This window comes from Caenorhabditis elegans, chromosome V, assembly GCF_000002985.6.
Source record: "Caenorhabditis elegans chromosome V".
NCBI classification, from domain to species: Eukaryota; Metazoa; Nematoda; class Chromadorea; order Rhabditida; family Rhabditidae; genus Caenorhabditis; species Caenorhabditis elegans.
In genome coordinates, this window is record NC_003283.11 from 6,488,129 (window position 1) to 6,505,737 (window position 17,609).

General features: G+C 35.6%; 6 protein-coding genes and 1 non-coding gene across 8 annotated transcripts; 3 read left to right on the forward strand and 4 right to left on the reverse strand.

The window, feature by feature from the left end:
- Positions 1-74: 74 nt before the first annotated feature.
- lec-10 (Galectin) lies at positions 75-992 on the reverse strand. The gene is made up of 3 exons (NM_072246.10): positions 863-992; positions 514-795; positions 75-465 (listed from the first exon to the last, which is right to left on the reverse strand). Exons 1-3 carry the CDS (start codon positions 881-883, stop codon positions 190-192), a joined length of 579 nt encoding a protein of 192 aa, NP_504647.1. The 5' UTR covers positions 884-992; the 3' UTR covers positions 75-189.
- A 965-nt stretch (positions 993-1,957) lies between these two features.
- On the reverse strand, positions 1,958-5,793 carry cpt-6 (Choline/carnitine acyltransferase domain-containing protein; the record flags this gene model as incomplete). The annotated part of the gene is made up of 8 exons (NM_072247.7): positions 1,958-2,315; positions 2,491-2,679; positions 2,727-3,026; positions 3,078-3,594; positions 4,394-4,587; positions 4,727-5,149; positions 5,196-5,486; positions 5,701-5,793. 8 exons carry the CDS (start codon positions 5,791-5,793, stop codon positions 2,082-2,084), a joined length of 2,241 nt encoding a protein of 746 aa, NP_504648.1. The 3' UTR covers positions 1,958-2,081.
- 21ur-14753 lies at positions 5,072-5,092 on the forward strand. The gene has a single exon (NR_068922.1).
- A 3,186-nt stretch (positions 5,794-8,979) lies between the features above and the next one.
- dgtr-1 (Acyltransferase) lies at positions 8,980-10,356 on the forward strand. The gene is made up of 5 exons (NM_072248.6): positions 8,980-9,158; positions 9,208-9,315; positions 9,362-9,798; positions 9,853-10,071; positions 10,125-10,356. The coding sequence occupies exons 1-5, from the start codon at positions 8,982-8,984 to the stop codon at positions 10,261-10,263; spliced, it is 1,080 nt and encodes a 359-aa protein (NP_504649.1). The 5' UTR covers positions 8,980-8,981; the 3' UTR covers positions 10,264-10,356.
- A 739-nt stretch (positions 10,357-11,095) lies between these two features.
- W01A11.1 lies at positions 11,096-14,300 on the forward strand (the record flags this gene model as incomplete). 2 transcript variants are annotated; one of them, NM_072249.9, is made up of 8 exons in its annotated part: positions 11,096-11,179; positions 11,225-11,326; positions 12,816-12,911; positions 12,964-13,409; positions 13,458-13,551; positions 13,596-13,707; positions 13,758-13,989; positions 14,045-14,300. In NM_072249.9, 8 exons carry the CDS (start codon positions 11,096-11,098, stop codon positions 14,235-14,237), a joined length of 1,359 nt encoding a protein of 452 aa, NP_504650.1. The 2 variants fall into 2 exon arrangements, with proteins under 2 accessions (NP_504650.1, NP_001300208.1); NM_001313279.3 differs by lacking the exons at positions 11,096-11,179; positions 11,225-11,326; positions 12,816-12,911 and having other exon boundaries at positions 13,318-13,409; positions 14,045-14,237.
- Positions 14,240-16,053, reverse strand: moc-2 (molybdopterin molybdotransferase). The gene is made up of 6 exons (NM_001383320.1): positions 15,990-16,053; positions 15,385-15,463; positions 15,019-15,113; positions 14,915-14,970; positions 14,699-14,860; positions 14,240-14,405 (listed from the first exon to the last, which is right to left on the reverse strand). Exons 1-6 carry the CDS (start codon positions 16,009-16,011, stop codon positions 14,313-14,315), a joined length of 507 nt encoding a protein of 168 aa, NP_001370857.1. The 5' UTR covers positions 16,012-16,053; the 3' UTR covers positions 14,240-14,312.
- Positions 16,054-16,417: 364 nt separating this feature from the next.
- Positions 16,418-17,261, reverse strand: W01A11.7 (DUF2382 domain-containing protein). Its single transcript, NM_072251.7, has 4 exons — positions 17,117-17,261; positions 16,927-17,067; positions 16,746-16,880; positions 16,418-16,697 (listed from the first exon to the last, which is right to left on the reverse strand). The coding sequence occupies exons 1-4, from the start codon at positions 17,246-17,248 to the stop codon at positions 16,545-16,547; spliced, it is 561 nt and encodes a 186-aa protein (NP_504652.2). The 5' UTR covers positions 17,249-17,261; the 3' UTR covers positions 16,418-16,544.
- Positions 17,262-17,609: the final 348 nt, after the last annotated feature.

The following is a 17,609-nucleotide window of genomic DNA, read 5'->3' on the forward strand; positions in this document are numbered from 1 at the left end:
TTTAAAATTCAGTTTTCTTTGCGAACGTTTGAAAGAAAATGGAGAGCAAAGGCTTCTGAGCATTAGCGATTTTTAAATTTAAACATTTTTTATCAACAAAAACTCATAAGACATGCAAAATTTATAAAACAACTTGACAATTAACGTCGAAAATTCCAAAAAATACATTAAAAAAATAAGATCCCCGATTTATCTGTATGGGTTGAAGTTTTGGACTGGTGGTGGTGGTGCTCCGTATGGCATAAAGTTTGGCTGAACAAACACTGGAGCAACATAGGTTTCAGTTCCATAGGCATTGTATCCAGAGTGTCCATGATCGACATGTCCGTCCCAACGACGTTGGAAGTGGAATCCTTCGAAGTGAACCTTGTCAACATGAACGTCTCCCTTCAATCCGATGGCTTGAACCGATTGGTATGGGTAACGATGTGGGTAGTCGGCGAGGTGATGACCGTTCACAGAGATCTGAAATTGAATACAGTTAACTATAAAATTAAATACGTTAAAACTTACATGGTAATATCCAGCGTGAACCTTGATGCTAAGGTGGAAGTGCTCCGAGTGGTGAAGTGGGTTTTTGTGACGGATTTCTGGTCCCCACATTCCACTGAACTGGGAGTTCATGACAACGACGTGTTCATGATGGAAACGGAAGTTGACATGAAGAACAACATTTGGTCCGCTCAAAAGCTCGACGGCAAAGTTCTTGTGATGTCCGTGACGAACATGTCCGTGAACAGAGATGGTGGATCCATCTTGAAGTGGCTCGAAGATCGAGAGAGCGGTTGGGACACCCTGAAATTTGGTTTATTGAAAACTTGAAGTTTCCAAACTGGAAAATTCTAGAAAATCAAAAACTCACGGGGTTGTGATAGGAGTGCATGTTAGTTGATAGTAAGACCGATTGAACCGATAGAGAAGTGAGGAAATGCCACGACTTTTATTCAAACTCTTATCGATATTTCTATGACATCAGGCGAGTTTTATTTGCTTAAAGACTAAGAATCAATGGGAGGTATCAGACACACTTCTACATTTGGGAAATCAATGGCAAATAAAGAACTGAATAAGACTAAAAGTTGGAATTCAATGAAAGAGGATGTAATTACTCAACTGATGGGGAAGAAAAATCAAATTCAATCGTTGCGTCTGATTAGGAATGAAATGTTTCTGTTAATAATTTGCAAGTAATCAGCTCGAAGCATAATTTTTTGTTGGTTTATTTTGTTTTTCAGCATGACGGAACATCATTTTGGAAATACAAAAAGTTTTAAATATCAAGTTTTGTCTAATAGAGGGTATAAAAATTGTATTTAGGTTACAGATCTAAATGATTTCTCACTATCATTACATCATTTTACAACATAATTCTACATACAAATGCCACGAATTTTAAAAAATTAGATGTTAAATAATGTTTTGAAAAGGTGTTCAGATTTCTGTAGTTATGAATATGAAAGGATTGTTGTCCTCGAAAATGTTTCGTTACGTTTGTTAATTTGGATTAGTTCATCTAGAAAAGGGTGCGAATTCAAGTCACATCAACAATTTGTCAGCTAAACAAATAGTCAAGTTTGCAAACTTTCCAGAACTGTTTCCATGATTTCAAAAACCTACCGAAAAGATTGGCAAAATTTCATATTTAATCTTAAGAGATTTAAGTTTCAATTTCATTCATTTTCAGATCTTTTTCCATCTTTTTTGGTGCACTATAAAAACCGTTTTTTGCAGTTTTTGTGCTAAAATCATCTTTCCATCGGCACACACAACGTGATGCTATCAAAAATGAAATTCTCGTACAATTGCCATTTTTGATCGGAAACTCTGTTTGACATTTCACCAGTTTTACATGAGTCATAGTCTGGTGTACACCAAGAATTGAGCATAGATCGTGAACTGGTCATGAGTCATTTCAGGTGATTTTTGAATGGGTCATACACGAGAGAATTTTTTATTTAATAAAAATTATTTTATTGACTGAGTGACAGTAATATATGAAACAGGTTAGAATGATAGTGCAGAATGAGTTCAAATTGGTACAAGTTATGGGTATAAAACCGTTTGTTACAAAATGGGATGGTTCAAACGAAAAGGTTTGAAAGTTCGTGGAACGATTCGGAGAGCAACTTTGCAAACTTTGTTGAATCAGTGTTGGCAGCGGAATGATAACTTGTGATGTTTGCAAAGATTCCGTGGTTTCCTCCAAAGCGATAGCAGATTCCGTAGCCATCAGCAGCGACTGCTCCGAAGCATGCTCCGAGCCAAGTGTTGTCTGAATCAGTGTCCTCGTCGCATTGATTAGTCACGTTTGGAACCTGGAATAGGATATGTTCAAATTGTAAAGTTAAAAAAAAAATAATTAGGAAAATCCAGAAAAAGCAATTGTTGAAAAATGTTTGAATTAAAATCCTTCAGCTCATTATTAGAAAGTTACGTGATACAACTGCCAAATACATAGCACTATGTCATCTTATTTTAATGATTACTCACATGTGAGGTAGATAGCTTCCACTTTTGATTAATATAATTGTCAAGGAAAGGACTCTGAATCCCCGTTCCTTGAGATAAAATATACAGAACAAAGAGATGACGATCGACTCCTTGCCCAACCATACACTTCTTGTTTCGAAGAACATGAGTTTCACAAGCTTTTTTCAAAAGAGCAATCTTGGCTTCTTTCTGAAATTTGAATTTTTCATCGTCTTAATAACTTCAAATTAACTTACCGTTTCATTTGCATTCAACATAGCTTCCACAAATTCACAAGAGTGATCGTTAACTGTTCTCAAAGTTTCGGTCCTCGAGTTTGCAAAGAATCGAGCTGATGCTGGTTCATATGTGAGCACAAATTTGCCTTGATCTCGATAGTTGGCAAGTTGAATAGCCATTTGAATGAATGCATCTGGTGAGACACCACACTTCTTGATACGTCCTTTTCCAAAATCACGGAATGCAAGGGCATACAGGTCAAGGTCATTCTTGGCGATTTGATGAGCATCGTAGCAGCGAGTGATCTCGGAGAGCATCTGAAAAATGATTATTTTGACCTGAAAGGTAAGGCAAAAAATGAAGCTTACCTCTTGATCTGGAACTTCAAAGTTCAATGGAGTAGCAAGCTTCAGAGATTTCTTATCATTCTCTTCAATAACTGCCATTTTCTCTTGCTCTTCAATTGATTTGTATTTCAAAACTTCCAAATCTACATATACAAAGTTTTCCATAATATGATCAAATTCTGCTCCATCCGCAATAGAATGCTCAGTTGTTCCACCGCATCGAGCATTTTTCGAACAAATATAATTAAGAGACTTATCAACCCATCGATTAGTTCCATCTCCAGAAAGACAATTGGCAAGGAAGTTGCTGAGAACTTCGGGTTTCTTCTCATCATATCCATAATCATCATTCTCATCGAGTGTGAAAAAGAATACAGCACACTCGATTTCCTTGAGGATTTGAGCATTTTTCACGTTTCCAAGGAAATACTTTTGACGGTTTCTGTGCCAAGAGTCCCTGGTATCGTGGGTCAATGCTGCGATTTTTCCAATAACCCCTTCCTCCTTCTCGTCTCGGGAAATCATTTCGTGGAAAATTCTAGAATTAATTATTTATATTGATTTTTAAAGCTTTACTTGGAATTTTTATTAAAATGTTTGGCAAGTTGCTGACATTAAATTTTGAAATTTTTAGCATGTTTTTTTGACGCTTATATGCATCTCAGTTCAAAGAAATTTAAAAATCAGTGCACATTTGAAACTCCATATTCACCATTATTCTCAGTTTAAAAAAAATTGAAAATCAGTGCACATTTGAAACTCCATATTTTCCAAAATTCTCAGTTTAAAAAAATTTGAAAATCAGTGCACATTTGAAATTCCATATTTTCCATAAAGATAACCAAATGCGTTTAAAATAAATTTTTGAAATTTCGTGTATATATAACGTGTTTAAAATTTAAATATGTAATTAACTCTGTATTTTTGGCTACCCCCATTTTTTGAAGTTTCAGTAGTTTTAGCGTTGCTCTAAAATAAATTGTTGCTGAGCTTATACTTTGGAATTTTTAAGAAAAAATGGTATTTAACAGTAAGATGTTCGCATTTTTCAGCATCTCTGAATGAGTTGTTTTTAACAAAAATATTTGAATTCAATTTCGAAGATGATATCGGCAGTTGCCAAAGTTAGCAAACGATAAAACTTTTAGCAACTTTTTTCTTCATAGCTTTTGATGAGCTTTTAGAAAATATGCCATTTGCTTTACAATTTCCATTACACCATATGCAATTTCCTGGTTAGAATATTTTTCCAACTTGCGTCTTGCGACTAATATAATAAACTCTGATGTTATAAAATATCAGTAGTGCAGATCCTTTTTCGATTAACTTTTACGTACTTCGTCAATTGTTCCACAGTGTAGATGTTGTTCTTATCATCAACCACGTGAATCTTATAGTATTTTCCACGCAACACCACTACAATGTGCTTCTGAATTCCGTGCAATATCAGCTGATCAATCTTCTTCCCTGGTTCTCGGGTTACTGCATACATATTTTTGTAATGTCTGGTGCAGACAAGTCCGTCGCCAAGCTGGAAACATTCATATTGATGATAAAATGTTATCAAAACAATTGTTTGGTTTTTTTCGGTGCAAGATTGCGACGTGTAACATTCACTGATAAGAAATAGGGCAAAATACAAACGATCAGGAATCACAAAAAAAACATACCGCCTTGTACTGTTGACGATCAATTGCAAGATGCGACATGACTTCAATCCAGGTTACTCGAGCTGCTCTGTGAGCTCGTGTTGCTTCTTTGTCTCGGAGCAAGTCACAATGAGCAACACTGCTATTAATCATAAGTGGGTATCTCCCATGAAGATATGCATACTTTTGCCAGAACGAGGTGACATAGTTGTCGGTGAACAAAGAGTAGATCCACGTGTATCTCTGAAGCTTCTTTCCCTCGTTTTCCAGAAACTCATGTGCTTGCTTGGCGACAATCTCGTACTCTTGTTCTGATAGAATATGTTTCATGGAGTCAAGGTATTCAGAAATAGTGTCTTTGAGAGCTGGTACCGGGAGACTCGGAAGAAGGCGATCACAAGATTCAAGGATTGGTGGGGAAATTGAGAGAATGTGTCGGACAATCTGAAATTTGAACAATAAATTCTGATGGTGTTACAAAATAACTTACACCCCAAATTTTCGTTTTCAAACATGGCTTCTTTGGGTTGTCAAACAAGAATCCTTTGTATGAGAAGTAGAAGTGCTTGAGAAGTTTTCGAAGTGTGAATACTCCTGCGTAGGATCCAATTGCCGCGACTGCAGTGGTTTTTGCAATTTCAGCAACTTCCGATCCGAACTTTGGAAGAAGATCAAGAATCGCATTTTCTGGGTATTTGTAGTGTAGGGTGGCCGCCAGAGCAACGGTTGTGGCAACGAATGGAATCGGTTTGATAGGCCAAAGTGTGTTCTCAATCCAATTCTGAAAATATAGATACTTCATGGTTGTTTGGTAACTTTGAAAAAGGTAATGTTTTAAAAAAAAATTGTTTTCTGTGTTTTGTTTCCTAAACTAGATCCAATTCGAAATTCCAAATTCTACCCACTTAACAACTAGTTTTTCTCTGACTTCCCACAACACGTAGAAAAGGTCAATTGAGGTAAATTAGCCAATTTTCTGATTTGATAAAACTTACGTAGGTCTTGTAGGATGCTTGTTCAATTGGCGATGGGAATTTTGTTGGAAAAGGATATGGTGAACGAACTGTTTTCTTTTTGTTGGACGACATCTGAAATTATGGTAAGGTTTTTGAAATTGAAGAGTTGAAATTGGCAGGATAGGTAATAAAGTTTAGAAGGCTGCAGACGAAAAAACAACAAATTTGATGAACGTGAGTGATGTTGTGGTGATAAAATTGGGGGATGAGAATCACAAAAAAAGAAAACTAATTAATCTACATTATCAATTTAACTTTGCCTTTTCTCCAGTCTCCGTCTACACTTATTGCTGACTTTTTAAAGGAGAAAGATCAAAATTGTATTCTGATCGTATTCTAGTTGACTTTCATTCTCATAATCTTATCGATAGGAAACAAAATATTTCGAGAGAATCATGTGCTGGAAACTCTTCAAAAAATGGCTGAGATAAGAGAACGATGGCTTTTGAAGCAAAAAGAGTAGAGTACAAAGTGGAGTAGAGTGAGCAGAGTCTGCTTCAAGCAAAAAATAAGATGAAAAACGAGAGTTTTGTTCCGTGTTGTTGAATGAGCGAAAAAAAAGCCTGAGCACAACAAATATAGGGTTTCTAAATCCCATCAGAAAATGGAGAGATGTAGAGTGAGAAGGAAATACGGCATATTTTATGAATAGAATTTATTTTCTGTCAACCAAAATTTGGAGAAAAACCTGCAAATAAAGCATTGCGGAAAAATAATTTTTTAGAAAAAACCCGTCATATATTCTTCAATATGTTTTTTATTTGGAAGATTTGAAAAAAGATTTCAGTTTCAAAATTTTTGAAAGGCTTTCTGAAAAATTTTGTAACACAGAACAAATATTATTCCGGAAAAATCAAAAATTCTAGTTAAACAATATGCATTTCTAAAAAAAATTTTACTTTCAATGCTTTATAAAAAACAAAAACAAACTGAAAACAAAAAAGTAGAACACGTATCTGGAAAAGAGGAAAAAGGCAATATTGAACACCATATGGTGTGCACAATTCTAGTCGATAAAAGGAACAATGGGACAAAATCTAGATAGAAGGCCGATCAATATCTAGATTTAAAGGGGTCGTAACTAGATTGTAGTCAGACCTGTGAGGTTTGGTGCAGGTGGTTTGAAAGAATATGGTGCAATTTATCTACTAAAAATAATATATTTTCATTTTGGAAATAAATTTCAGAAGTAAAATAATAAGTTGGGATATCAAGAGTTTTTGATAATTTTAAAAGAATTGGGAGTACTGTTTAAAACCAGTGCTAAAATTACCTACTATAAAAAAAAGTTCAAACATGCCGCATTGCTCCAAATTCCTCAAAAAAACCTGTTTTAAATTTGGTAAAATTGGCTATTTACCAAAATTTTTCCTGAAAAATCTGAAAAATCCAAGAATTTTCGGTAGTTTTAAAATGATATTCGATTATTTCAGATTATCGTACGAGTATATAGATGATATTCCCTGGTGCAACTCTAGATTTAAGTTTGAAAGATCTCCCAGCCCTATCAATTGTGTCACCTGGAAATCGAGCAAGCTACAAAAGAACCCGCCAAAATTCAAATGAAAGTTCAGCTTAAAAACGCACTGGAAAATTATAAAAGTACAATAACCGCCGGTCAAAATGTCGACGAAAAATATGTCCGATAACAGTTTGATGTAGAGTAAGGAAACACACAAGCAGGGCGAAATGATAGAGAGGGAAAGTTTGTCTGGTTGACCTACTATCGGAGAATCTTCACTGCAGGCGGTTATGAGAAAATTCGTGGATGCAAACACAGCTGGTCGAAATGGGAAAGCTTTAGGGTGCTACGATGTAGCCTAGGATTAAAAAAAAAGTTTTTATCAGATGGGAAATATTTTAAACTGCGGGTAGAATCCCTTCATACTGTAGCTTAAAATAATTTTAAAAAAGTAATCAAATATGTTTCTTGGAATTGTTTCCTGCACGACGGTATGTAAAATAAAATATTTATTTCATCAGAATATCTTTTTTACCTTACAGAAAGAGCTTTCCACAACATTTCTGATAATGGAAAGTGCACAAACTTTAAAAAATTAGTAGATCATAAACTCAAGCTTTTCCCGAATAATTCCAAATAAGACACAATACTGGGGCTGCACTTGTAAACAATTTTCAGAGGGCTGTTTTGTGAAAAACCAGATTACCGTATTACCTGGACTAATAAAAGTTAGAATTTTTTTCATATCCTACGAACAAAAATCTCAATTATTTAAATTAAAACTTAAAAAAGGTAGTCCTAAGAATATCAGCTACCCGGGAATCAACATGAGATACTGTAATTTGTTCCCAGCACGGCGAAACTTTTGATATGACGAAAATTCTCACTTTTAGACGTCATCGTAATAACAGTTTGCACAACTAAAGTTTGTCCCTGGTTCTTGACTACCAAGGAATTTAATTTTTACCAAAGTTTCAGTAATCTTGAGCAATTTTTAAATCTTTAATTAGTTCAGTTTGTATTGCTGTCCTGCTTTAAAAACATTTGTTACCAGTTCAAACTGTTTTTTCCAGATTCCACAATGTTCTTAACCCATGCTTCTTCAGATGGTACAGGTACAAACATAAGTACAATACTGGATACTCTCCACTCCTCAGACATCATCATACTTCTCATCACATGCAGGAAAAAACAATTCGATGATGAGACAAGAGTACTCGTGAGTCATGAACAAAACACTTAAAAACACCTCTAACCAAAATCTTTTTGAAGACGTTCATTTTAGAAACACTTATTTCATTTTTGGTGAAAATTCACGTCGATGCGATAGAATATTTTACTTGTTTCTAATTTTAAAATTATTAATTTCGAGATTCGAATATTAAGCATTCCTTTAATAGTTGGATAAGATTTATTTTGAAAAGTATTTAAAAATAAAAATAAAATTGTTTAAAAAATGCGAACTACGGTCAAAATCGTTGCGAGACCCTGGTGGGATAATGCATGCTCCTTTGTTACAGTAACCGGTGGGTGCCGAGAAAATTTTCCTTCACAGTTTCTTTCTCTCTCGTAAAATATCTTTTTGATGGCTTTTTTTTATTATGTTTTTTGTTTTAATTTTTGACAAATTTGAAGTTAAAAAAAAACAAAAACTTTCAAAATAAGCTATCGTATTAAAATGCAAGAAGACGTTGATTTTTGGGGGTACTCATGTTTTTGCAAGCTTTCTTCCCTTTCAGCTTTTCTGTTGTCATGGTAATTTTATTCGATGCAGCGAATTTTTCGTCAATTTCCAGAAATGAGACTCCGGCTGAGCTCGATATCTGGAAAGGCGAAGCTTCCCGATAAAGAAATATGCTCATCAGTTTCGAGAATATTGGCACCATTGCTTGTTCCATGGAAGCGACGACTCGAGACTCTTGCCGTGATGGGTTTCATTTTCATGTGGGTAATCCTACCAATCATGGACCTCTGGGTATGCCGTAAAACAAATATCAAGTAGAAAAATTTTAAAAATATTGCAGGTTCCATTCCACGTCTTGTTCAATACTCGATGGTGGTTCCTTGTTCCACTCTACGCTGTCTGGTTCTACTATGATTTTGATACACCGAAAAAAGCTTCAAGAAGATGGGTAAGAATAATAAGTATGTGAAATTTGAAAAAGTATTTTCTTTCAGAATTGGGCCAGAAGACACGTAGCCTGGAAGTACTTTGCCAGCTACTTCCCATTGAGATTGATCAAGACTGCTGACCTTCCGGCGGATCGTAATTACATCATTGGCTCTCATCCTCATGGAATGTTCTCGGTTGGTGGTTTTACTGCAATGAGCACCAACGCGACCGGATTTGAAGACAAGTTCCCGGGAATAAAATCTCACATCATGACGCTAAATGGGCAATTTTATTTCCCATTTCGTCGAGAATTCGGAATAATGCTCGGTGGAATCGAAGTTTCGAAAGAATCACTTGAATACACTCTAACTAAATGTGGAAAAGGACGAGCATGCGCAATTGTCATTGGCGGAGCCTCGGAGGCTCTTGAAGCTCATCCCAATAAAAATACATTGACGTTGATCAATCGACGTGGTTTCTGCAAATATGCTCTGAAGTTTGGGTTTGTTTTGGAAAATTATTCATTCATTCTGTTTAAAAATTAACAATTTTTCAGAGCAGACCTCGTACCAATGTACAATTTCGGAGAGAATGATTTATACGAGCAGTATGAAAACCCGAAGGGATCTAGATTGCGAGAAGTTCAGGAGAAAATCAAGGACATGTTCGGATTGTGTCCCCCATTGCTCCGCGGTCGATCGTTGTTCAACCAATACCTTATCGGATTGCTGCCGTTCCGAAAACCAGTTACAACAGTCATGGGAAGGCCAATTCGGTAAGAAATTTTTTTAGGAACTTGAGAGAAATAAATCATACTTCTGATTACAGAGTCACCCAAACCGACGAGCCAACCGTTGAGCAGATTGATGAGCTGCATGCAAAATATTGTGATGCTCTCTACAATCTGTTCGAGGAGTACAAGCATCTTCACTCCATTCCTCCCGACACTCATCTCATCTTCCAGTGACTTTTTCACAAATTTTGTATATTTTGCACACAGATTGTTTTATCGCCAAGTTAATGTATAGTAATCTTCTTGTAAATAAATCAGATAAACATTAAACAATTTATTCATGCCTATCGATTGTATACTTTTCTTTTGTAATTAGTTTCAATGCATACTTATTCATGTTTTCTAGCGTGGTCTGTGGCTAGAAATCTGCGTATCTCTTAAGTAATCTCATCTTTCAATATATTTCGAATCGCACTCGACCTCTAGCTGATACAGAACGTGGTTTGTGTGTGCTTTGTGACACTTGTTTACTCCAATTCGTCTTGGACGAAAAGAGAAAAAAGTTGCATTGAAAGAAAAAAGAGAGAGAACGTCAAAAAGTGAATGCTCCATCATCAGTTTCTTTCTTTTTCGAATGTTTCTGCCGCAAAATTCCATTATTTTGAACATGAATAATAATTTTTATTTAGAAGGGCAAAATCTGCAGTTTTCTTACTTTTTTTTTGAACAAAAATTTACTGTCATTAAATATTTAACTTCTCAATTTTTCCGAAACACTGTCATTTTATTTAAATATTCAACAGTTTCCCGCTCAAATTAAGTTCACATTGAAAAATACCAGAATCGTATTCTCTGTAGTTTCTGTGACTCTCGCAACGAAATTGTGACTACACTCTCCTGTTTTCGTTACCTTATCGCTGACTTCCAATATAAAAACGGGCGCACAACACAAACAAAATACCATTTTCCTCGATTTATCTGTTCCATTTCGTCAACCGTTTTCTTATTTTGTGAACTGTTTCTTTTTTTTTTGAAGATTTTTAGAAAACAATTTATTGAAATTCAGATGGGTATTCTCAAACTGATCTTGGTGCCCGTTGCAATCGGGGTTCTCGCCGCCGCCGTATGGAATTTGTTGCCGGAAAAGGAGGTTTGATATTCGAATAAAAACATTTTACGAATTTTTTTTTCACAGATTAATGTCGAAGAGAACAATTACTACGGTAGTGGTAAGGCGAAACCGGACAATACGGAAATTAAACCGTTCAAAGTGAACGTTGAGCAAAGTGTTATTGATGTGAGGTTTTCTTTTTTAATTTTAGTGTTCTTAAATTCCTTAAAAACTAGAGCTTTTAAGCTTTTAAAATGCAATAAATTGATAAATTTACAAATAAATAGTAATTTTTCACCGAAAAGTGTTTCCTTTAAAAAAAAAACTATAATATTATAATGAGATAGAAACAGAAACGAGAGAAAAATATAAGTTATTGTAAAATATCTAAAACCAGCCGTTCGCACGCGCTGAAGCGCGTGCTCCGACTGGCGTTCTCAAAACTAAAATCAAATTCTGAAATTTCTGAGCCTTTCTCTGCAGATGGAAGCTTTTTTCTCTGTTTTCCGGAAGTTTTCGAGCAACATAAATATTATATAACTAAGCTTTAAGCAATTACAACTCTAAAACCTCAAGTTTCATGGAGCTATTTCTAAATTACTTGAACGTATAATTTTCAACACGTTCTTAAAATCATATGACCCTTTTCCGGTCCTCTCCGAAAGATTTTGGCGAGCGTTTTACTGGAAATTCTAACAATTTTTGATCTTTTTTTTAATTTTTGAAACTTCAGAATATTCCAGGAGTATCAAAACTTGAAGTTTTTTTGAACTTTCTGAAAGGTTCTAGAACTTTGCGGAATTTTTCTGAATTTTTCCACGAAATTGAAATTTTCAGAATTTTCTCAATTTTTTTCAGAAAGTTCTGGAAAATTTCAGAAAATTCTTGAATTTTCTAGAAAGTTCTGGAACATTCCAGAATTTTCTCGAATTTTCCATAAGGTTCTAGAACATTCCAGAATTTTCTCGAATTTTCCAGAATGTTCTGGAACATTCCAGAGTTTTCTCGAGGTTTCTAGAAAGTTCTGGAACATTCCAGAATTTTGTCGAACTTTCTCCGCCAAAATATTTTTCTCAGAAAATTTTAATTTCCCGCCAAAATTTTTTCTCAGAAAATTTGAATTTCCCGCCAAAATATTTTTCACAGAAAATTTGAATTTGCCGCCAAAATTTTTTCACTAAAAATTTGAATTTCCCGCCAAAATATTTTTCACTAAAAATTTGAATTCCCGCCAAAATATTTTTCACAAAAAATTTGAATTCCCGCCAAAATTGTTCACAAAAAATTTGAATTCCTGCCAAAAATTTTCACAAAAAATTTGAATTCCCGCCAAAATTTTTCACTGAAAAATTGAATTCCCGCCAAAATTTTTCACAAAAAATTTGAATTCCCGCCAAAATTTTTCACAAAAAATTTGAATTCCCGCCAAAATTTTTCACAAAAAATTTGAATTCCCGCCAAATATTTTCACAAAAAATTTGAATTCCCGCCAAAAATTAGGGGTCTCGACACGATGGGTCTCACCATGATGGGTCTCGACACGAAGGGCGCAGGACCCCGCCCACAATTTTCAGTGGCATTTAGGTGTGACGTCACAGACTACAAAGACTACATAGACTACAAACTATGGACAGACCCACACTATTTTTTTATATATAGTTAATGATAATTTCAGGATCTCAAACACCGACTTCAAAACGCTCGAATTTCCCATTCAGTTCTCGAAGATTCTGACGATTTCTACTATGGATTCAACTCTAAACAGCTTCTGGTAATTATTTATTTAATTTTTAGTCTTTCACTAATATTATGTAAAACTACAGAAACTCCGCGACTACTGGCTCAACAAGTATGACTGGAGAAAACAAGAAGCAACTATTAATCAATTCCCCCAATTCAAGACTGAAATCGAGGGTCTTCAAGTTCATTTCCTTCACGTAAAGCCTCCAAAGTCCTACAAAAATGTGAAACCAATTCTCGTGGCACATGGATGGCCTGGAAACGTTTTCGAGTTCTACAAGTTCATTCCACTTCTCACTGATCCAAAGAAGCACGGAATTGATTCAGACTTCGCTTTTGAAGTCATCGCTCCATCAATCCCCGGATACGGATGGTCTGATCAGCCAAAGAAGACTGGATTCTCACAGTTGGCATGTGCTCGTGTATTCCGAAAACTGATGCTTCGACTTGGATACAACAAATTCTATTTGCAAGGAGGAGATTGGGGAGCAATTATCACTTCTCTTCTCACTAAAGTTTATCCACAAAAGTAAGTGAATTAATTTAAAAAAATTGATATTGTGAGCTATAATTTCAGTGTTATGGCTCTTCACTTGAATATGATGCCAGCCATGCCAGGAGCCAATGCATTGGGAACATTCTATGACATCCTCGGTTGGCTTATTCCATCTGTAAGAAACTCGGAAACCGATCGTTGAAATTTTTGATTTTTCAGACTCTTTCATCGAAAGAAATTCAAAAAACTCACAATCCATTCTCAAAGTTCGGACTTTTGATTGTCGAGACAGGCTACATGCATCTTCAAGCAACAAAACCAGATACTGCAGGTAAATATCATTTTCACAAAAATCCCAAAATAAATATACATTATTTACAGGAACTTCCTTGAATGATTCTCCAATTGGTCTTGCTGCATACATCATTGAAAAGTTCTCAACATGGACCAACACAGAAAACCGTGCACTTCCTGATGGTGGTCTTAACAAAAGATTTACAAATGATGAACTTCTCACTATTGTTATGATCTACTGGACCAATGGAAACATTGTCTCTTCGCAGAGATTCTACAGAGAAATGTTCCTCGACCGTAGATGCGAGGCACTTGGAAAGTAAGTTCTTGTATTTGTAAGTTGTAATATTCTAATTTCAATTTTCTTTTTCTAGACGATATGTGTCAACTCCAACTGCACATGCCAGCGGCCTCAACGAGCTCTATGACCGTACACCAATCGAGGTCTCCCGTCATTCCTATAACATCACCCATTATACTGAAATCGATATGGGACACTTTGCCGCGTTTGAAGCCCCAAAACCACTCGCTCAATCTGTTTTTAAATTTGTCAAAGATCTAAACTAGACTAGCTCTCAAAAATTTATATGTAAGAAATGTGTTTTAGCAATGTAATAAATAGAAAATCATATCACAGTTGGTTTATTTCATGCGGGCGTGTTGGCTGCCATCGTCAGTGTTCTTGAGTAAATTGATTCCATGATTGAGAAGTGGCTCCAGGGTATCCCAGCATTCCTGAAACAATTTTGCTTTAGAAAAATTAATAATAAATATAATTGACTTTGAAAAAATCTGAAAAATTTCAAAACTTTCTCCGATTAAGTTACTGTAGGTCTGTCAAATTTAAACGTTCAACCTCATAATTTTTGTACCAAAAATAGTTTTTTTTTTCAAAATTTGCAGAAAATACGAAATGTTATAATTTTCAGCTTTTAGACAAGATTTTCGAAAAACATTTCATGACACTTTTATAAATTAAAAAAAGTGTGTCGACCCACACATCCCTAGGTTACTGTAGCTGTACGTACTTTAACTGCTTTCACGCTTCCTGGCATGTTGACAATCAGCGTGCCTCCACGAATACCAACAATAGCTCTCGAAAGTGCTGCCATTGAAGTGATCTTGAGTGAAGCAGTGTGCAAAGCGATTTCGAGTCCGGAACAACGACGATCAATGACCTTCAGAGTGGCCTGAATTGTATAAGTTATAATTAGATTTTAGTTTATCATGACGTGATACTGTACTTCTGGAGTCACATCTCTCGGAGCGAATCCGGTTCCACCAGTGGTAAGGATCACATCTGAAAATATGGAAGATTTTTTAATAAACAAAAACATCTAAAACATACCAGCAAACTTGCTCTGCTCAACAAGAGCATCATGGATAGCAGTAACATCATCTGGAACGACGAAGGGGCTTCCCTCATTGACTGTTGCATTGACCCTGCAACACAGAAATTCCTTTGATTTATCATTTTTGAGTCTCTTGTCACTGATATGTGGGGTCATCAATCAATCAGGCGGCCAGTGTCGGTATCAGAGAAAAATGAGAGATTCGTATGGCATCTTACTCGTTTTTCTTTTTCAGTAATGCTGTCTCCGACATTCTATGTTGGAGAATGGAACAACAAACTCGTGATTATAATATGTGTATGAATCAGCAGAAAACAGGAAAATGGAAGATTAGATCTATAGAAAAAACAATGAACGCTTACACTGCTGACGTGTCGACCAGTTCCACGAGTTTCGGACCACTTTCATCAGTTCGAGTTCCAGCTGAGCACGTATCACTAACTGAAATATATAGCTTTGAAGGTTCGCTGCTTGAATCAAAAATGTATGGTTCTAAAACGTCTGAAACTCTTAAAAGAGTCTGACTGTAGAAAAAGAGTTCCGGTAGCGCAAAATCGTTTATTTTCTTGTTAATATTCTTGATAAAGTTAGATTTTTATTCAAAATTGCTAAATATCTTGAGTTCTGGCACGAATGAAACTTATCAGATACAGTACCCCGAGAATTTTGCAATTTTCTCCAAATTTCAAAAAATTTTTTTTTGTTGTTATTTTTACATGAGAAAGCTGTTTAGTTATCGCAAATTATTTTCAACCAATTCCTATAAAAATCTAAAAAATATAGAGGGGCAACTCCAAACTAAAGTTTTAAAAACCTACCGTACTCGCAGGTACGGTAGCTGAGATATTTCTTTCGTGCCAGGAATCAGAATAATCTTTAATAAATCATGTTTAGATATACTTTTATTTATCTGAAACATATTTTTCTACTATAAATCCATCGAAACAACGATACTTTGACCTCTCACCTGTAATAACACATACTCTCATTTCGTTCGCTGGACTCGTCGTCAGTTTTCAGTTCCTCGTTCTCTGTAAACAAAAGTTGTGTGAAAATTTATAGCTTTGCTGTAAAAGTCTGAATTCAACACGCACTGATGTGAATGGGCGAGATCAGAGAATGAAACTAAGATCAGATAATCGAAAACAATGTCTGAAATGAACAACGTGATCTATGCAAAAATTGTATCATAGACCTAATATAACTAGAAGAAGTTCTGAATATAAGCTTTAGCTACAAGTATCAAAATAATAGAAAAATGTAACTTTGGAACGACATCTAGATTAATACATTACAATCTGAAATTTGGTATTCTCGCTGACATAGAAATAAGGTAATAGTTATTCGATTAAACCATTTTCATTTATCATCTCTACATATAATACCAAGTTTCTTATTTCAAAGATTCATTGAGAAAGCATTATATACAAAGTGACAAGAGAATTGATGAAAAGATACAGAATGCGGTACAAAGAGAGATCATTAGAAAGTTCCTGAGGACAAACATTTGGTTTCGATTTCATTAGTTTGTTACTTGAACAATTCGAATCGGAACAGCTTCAACTGGAGTAATTGGAATGAATAATCGCTCAGAACGAATCGAATCCCTGCGATTTGAGAATCCGAGCTCCACCTCATCAATATGATCCTTCTCTTCGTCGGATTCAATGATTGCCTGTAAGATTATCATTTCAATACGCACACATGGAACTCGAAAACTCACTCCAGTCTTTGTATAGCTGATCTTTCTGCGGATTCTCTCGATCAAGCTCGTCGGACGATCTCTCATTTTTGGACTCTTCACTCGCATCACCACATTAACAGACGATTCGTCTCCACCAGGGTTTCCAGATACTGTCTGAAATTTAAACATCTGGCTAAGAATTCTTACAGGAAAAACCAACCACTGATGTTCGATCTATTCCACTGATTCCTCTCTTCAATTCGCTGACTGAAACAGGATGGGCTGAAACGACGCGGATGTCTCCTTCTGACAAGTATCTCTGACGTGGCTTTCTCTTTTCTGGGCGTTCGGCTTCTTGTTCCTGAAAGTTAAAATAATTAATTTGAAACAAAAATCTGAAATCCAGCTACCTTAAATGACTTTTTTTCATCCTTAACTGCTTGATTGAGCTCTTGATTCGAAAGCGATGAGAGCCGTGCTCCTGGAGATCGATTGAATCCGACAAACTCGCCGAGCATGTTAGTCAAAGAATTTCTACGCATTTTCTGAAAATGTCTAGAAATGAATGCGTGTGAGGGCAAAAAATGAATTGTCAAACAGAGAAAAAAAAAGAAATTGAAAACTAAATTAAAAACACTATCAATCAGGCGCGGTGACATGCTGGACGTCGCCCCCATGTGTATTTTCATGATGATGATGATACTGATACGGAGGTACTAGGAGGCGGGGAGGCTGGAATAAAAAAAGGCGTCGGATTCCGATTCACATGTGTCACGTGGATAGTTTCTGGGTGTCAGAAGAACGAGGGAAAAGAGGAAAAGATCAATGAGTAGGTTAATCATATGACATAGAAGATCAACTGCAAGATCTATTTGATGAGGATACATGGCTATTTTTAACCAG

Excerpts from the sequence above, each read along its gene's own strand:
- lec-10 (NM_072246.10), bottom strand. The coding sequence starts at position 883 with ATGCACTCCTATCACAACCCC. Across the intron at positions 796-862 it reads TGCACTCCTATCACAACCCC|GGTGTCCCAACCGCTCTCTC; the intron begins GTGAGTTTTTGA and ends ACCAAATTTCAG. Across the intron at positions 466-513 it reads TTCACGCTGGATATTACCAT|ATCTCTGTGAACGGTCATCA; the intron begins GTAAGTTTTAAC and ends ATTCAATTTCAG.
- dgtr-1 (NM_072248.6), top strand. The coding sequence starts at position 8,982 with ATGAGACTCCGGCTGAGCTCGATATCTGGAAAGGCGAAGCTTCCCGAT. Across the intron at positions 9,316-9,361 it reads AAAAAGCTTCAAGAAGATGG|AATTGGGCCAGAAGACACGT; the intron begins GTAAGAATAATA and ends ATTTTCTTTCAG. Across the intron at positions 10,072-10,124 it reads GTCATGGGAAGGCCAATTCG|AGTCACCCAAACCGACGAGC; the intron begins GTAAGAAATTTT and ends TTCTGATTACAG.
- moc-2 (NM_001383320.1), bottom strand. The coding sequence starts at position 16,011 with ATGAGAGTATGTGTTATTACAG. Across the intron at positions 15,464-15,989 it reads GAGAGTATGTGTTATTACAG|TTAGTGATACGTGCTCAGCT; the intron begins GTGAGAGGTCAA and ends TATATATTTCAG. Across the intron at positions 14,861-14,914 it reads CGAGAGATGTGACTCCAGAA|GCCACTCTGAAGGTCATTGA; the intron begins GTACAGTATCAC and ends TATACAATTCAG.
- W01A11.7 (NM_072251.7), bottom strand. The coding sequence starts at position 17,248 with ATGCGTAGAAATTCTTTGACTAACATGCTCGGCGAGTTTGTCGGATTC. Across the intron at positions 16,881-16,926 it reads GAATAGATCGAACATCAGTG|ACAGTATCTGGAAACCCTGG; the intron begins GTTGGTTTTTCC and ends TTTAAATTTCAG. Across the intron at positions 16,698-16,745 it reads TCAGCTATACAAAGACTGGA|GCAATCATTGAATCCGACGA; the intron begins GTGAGTTTTCGA and ends ATAATCTTACAG.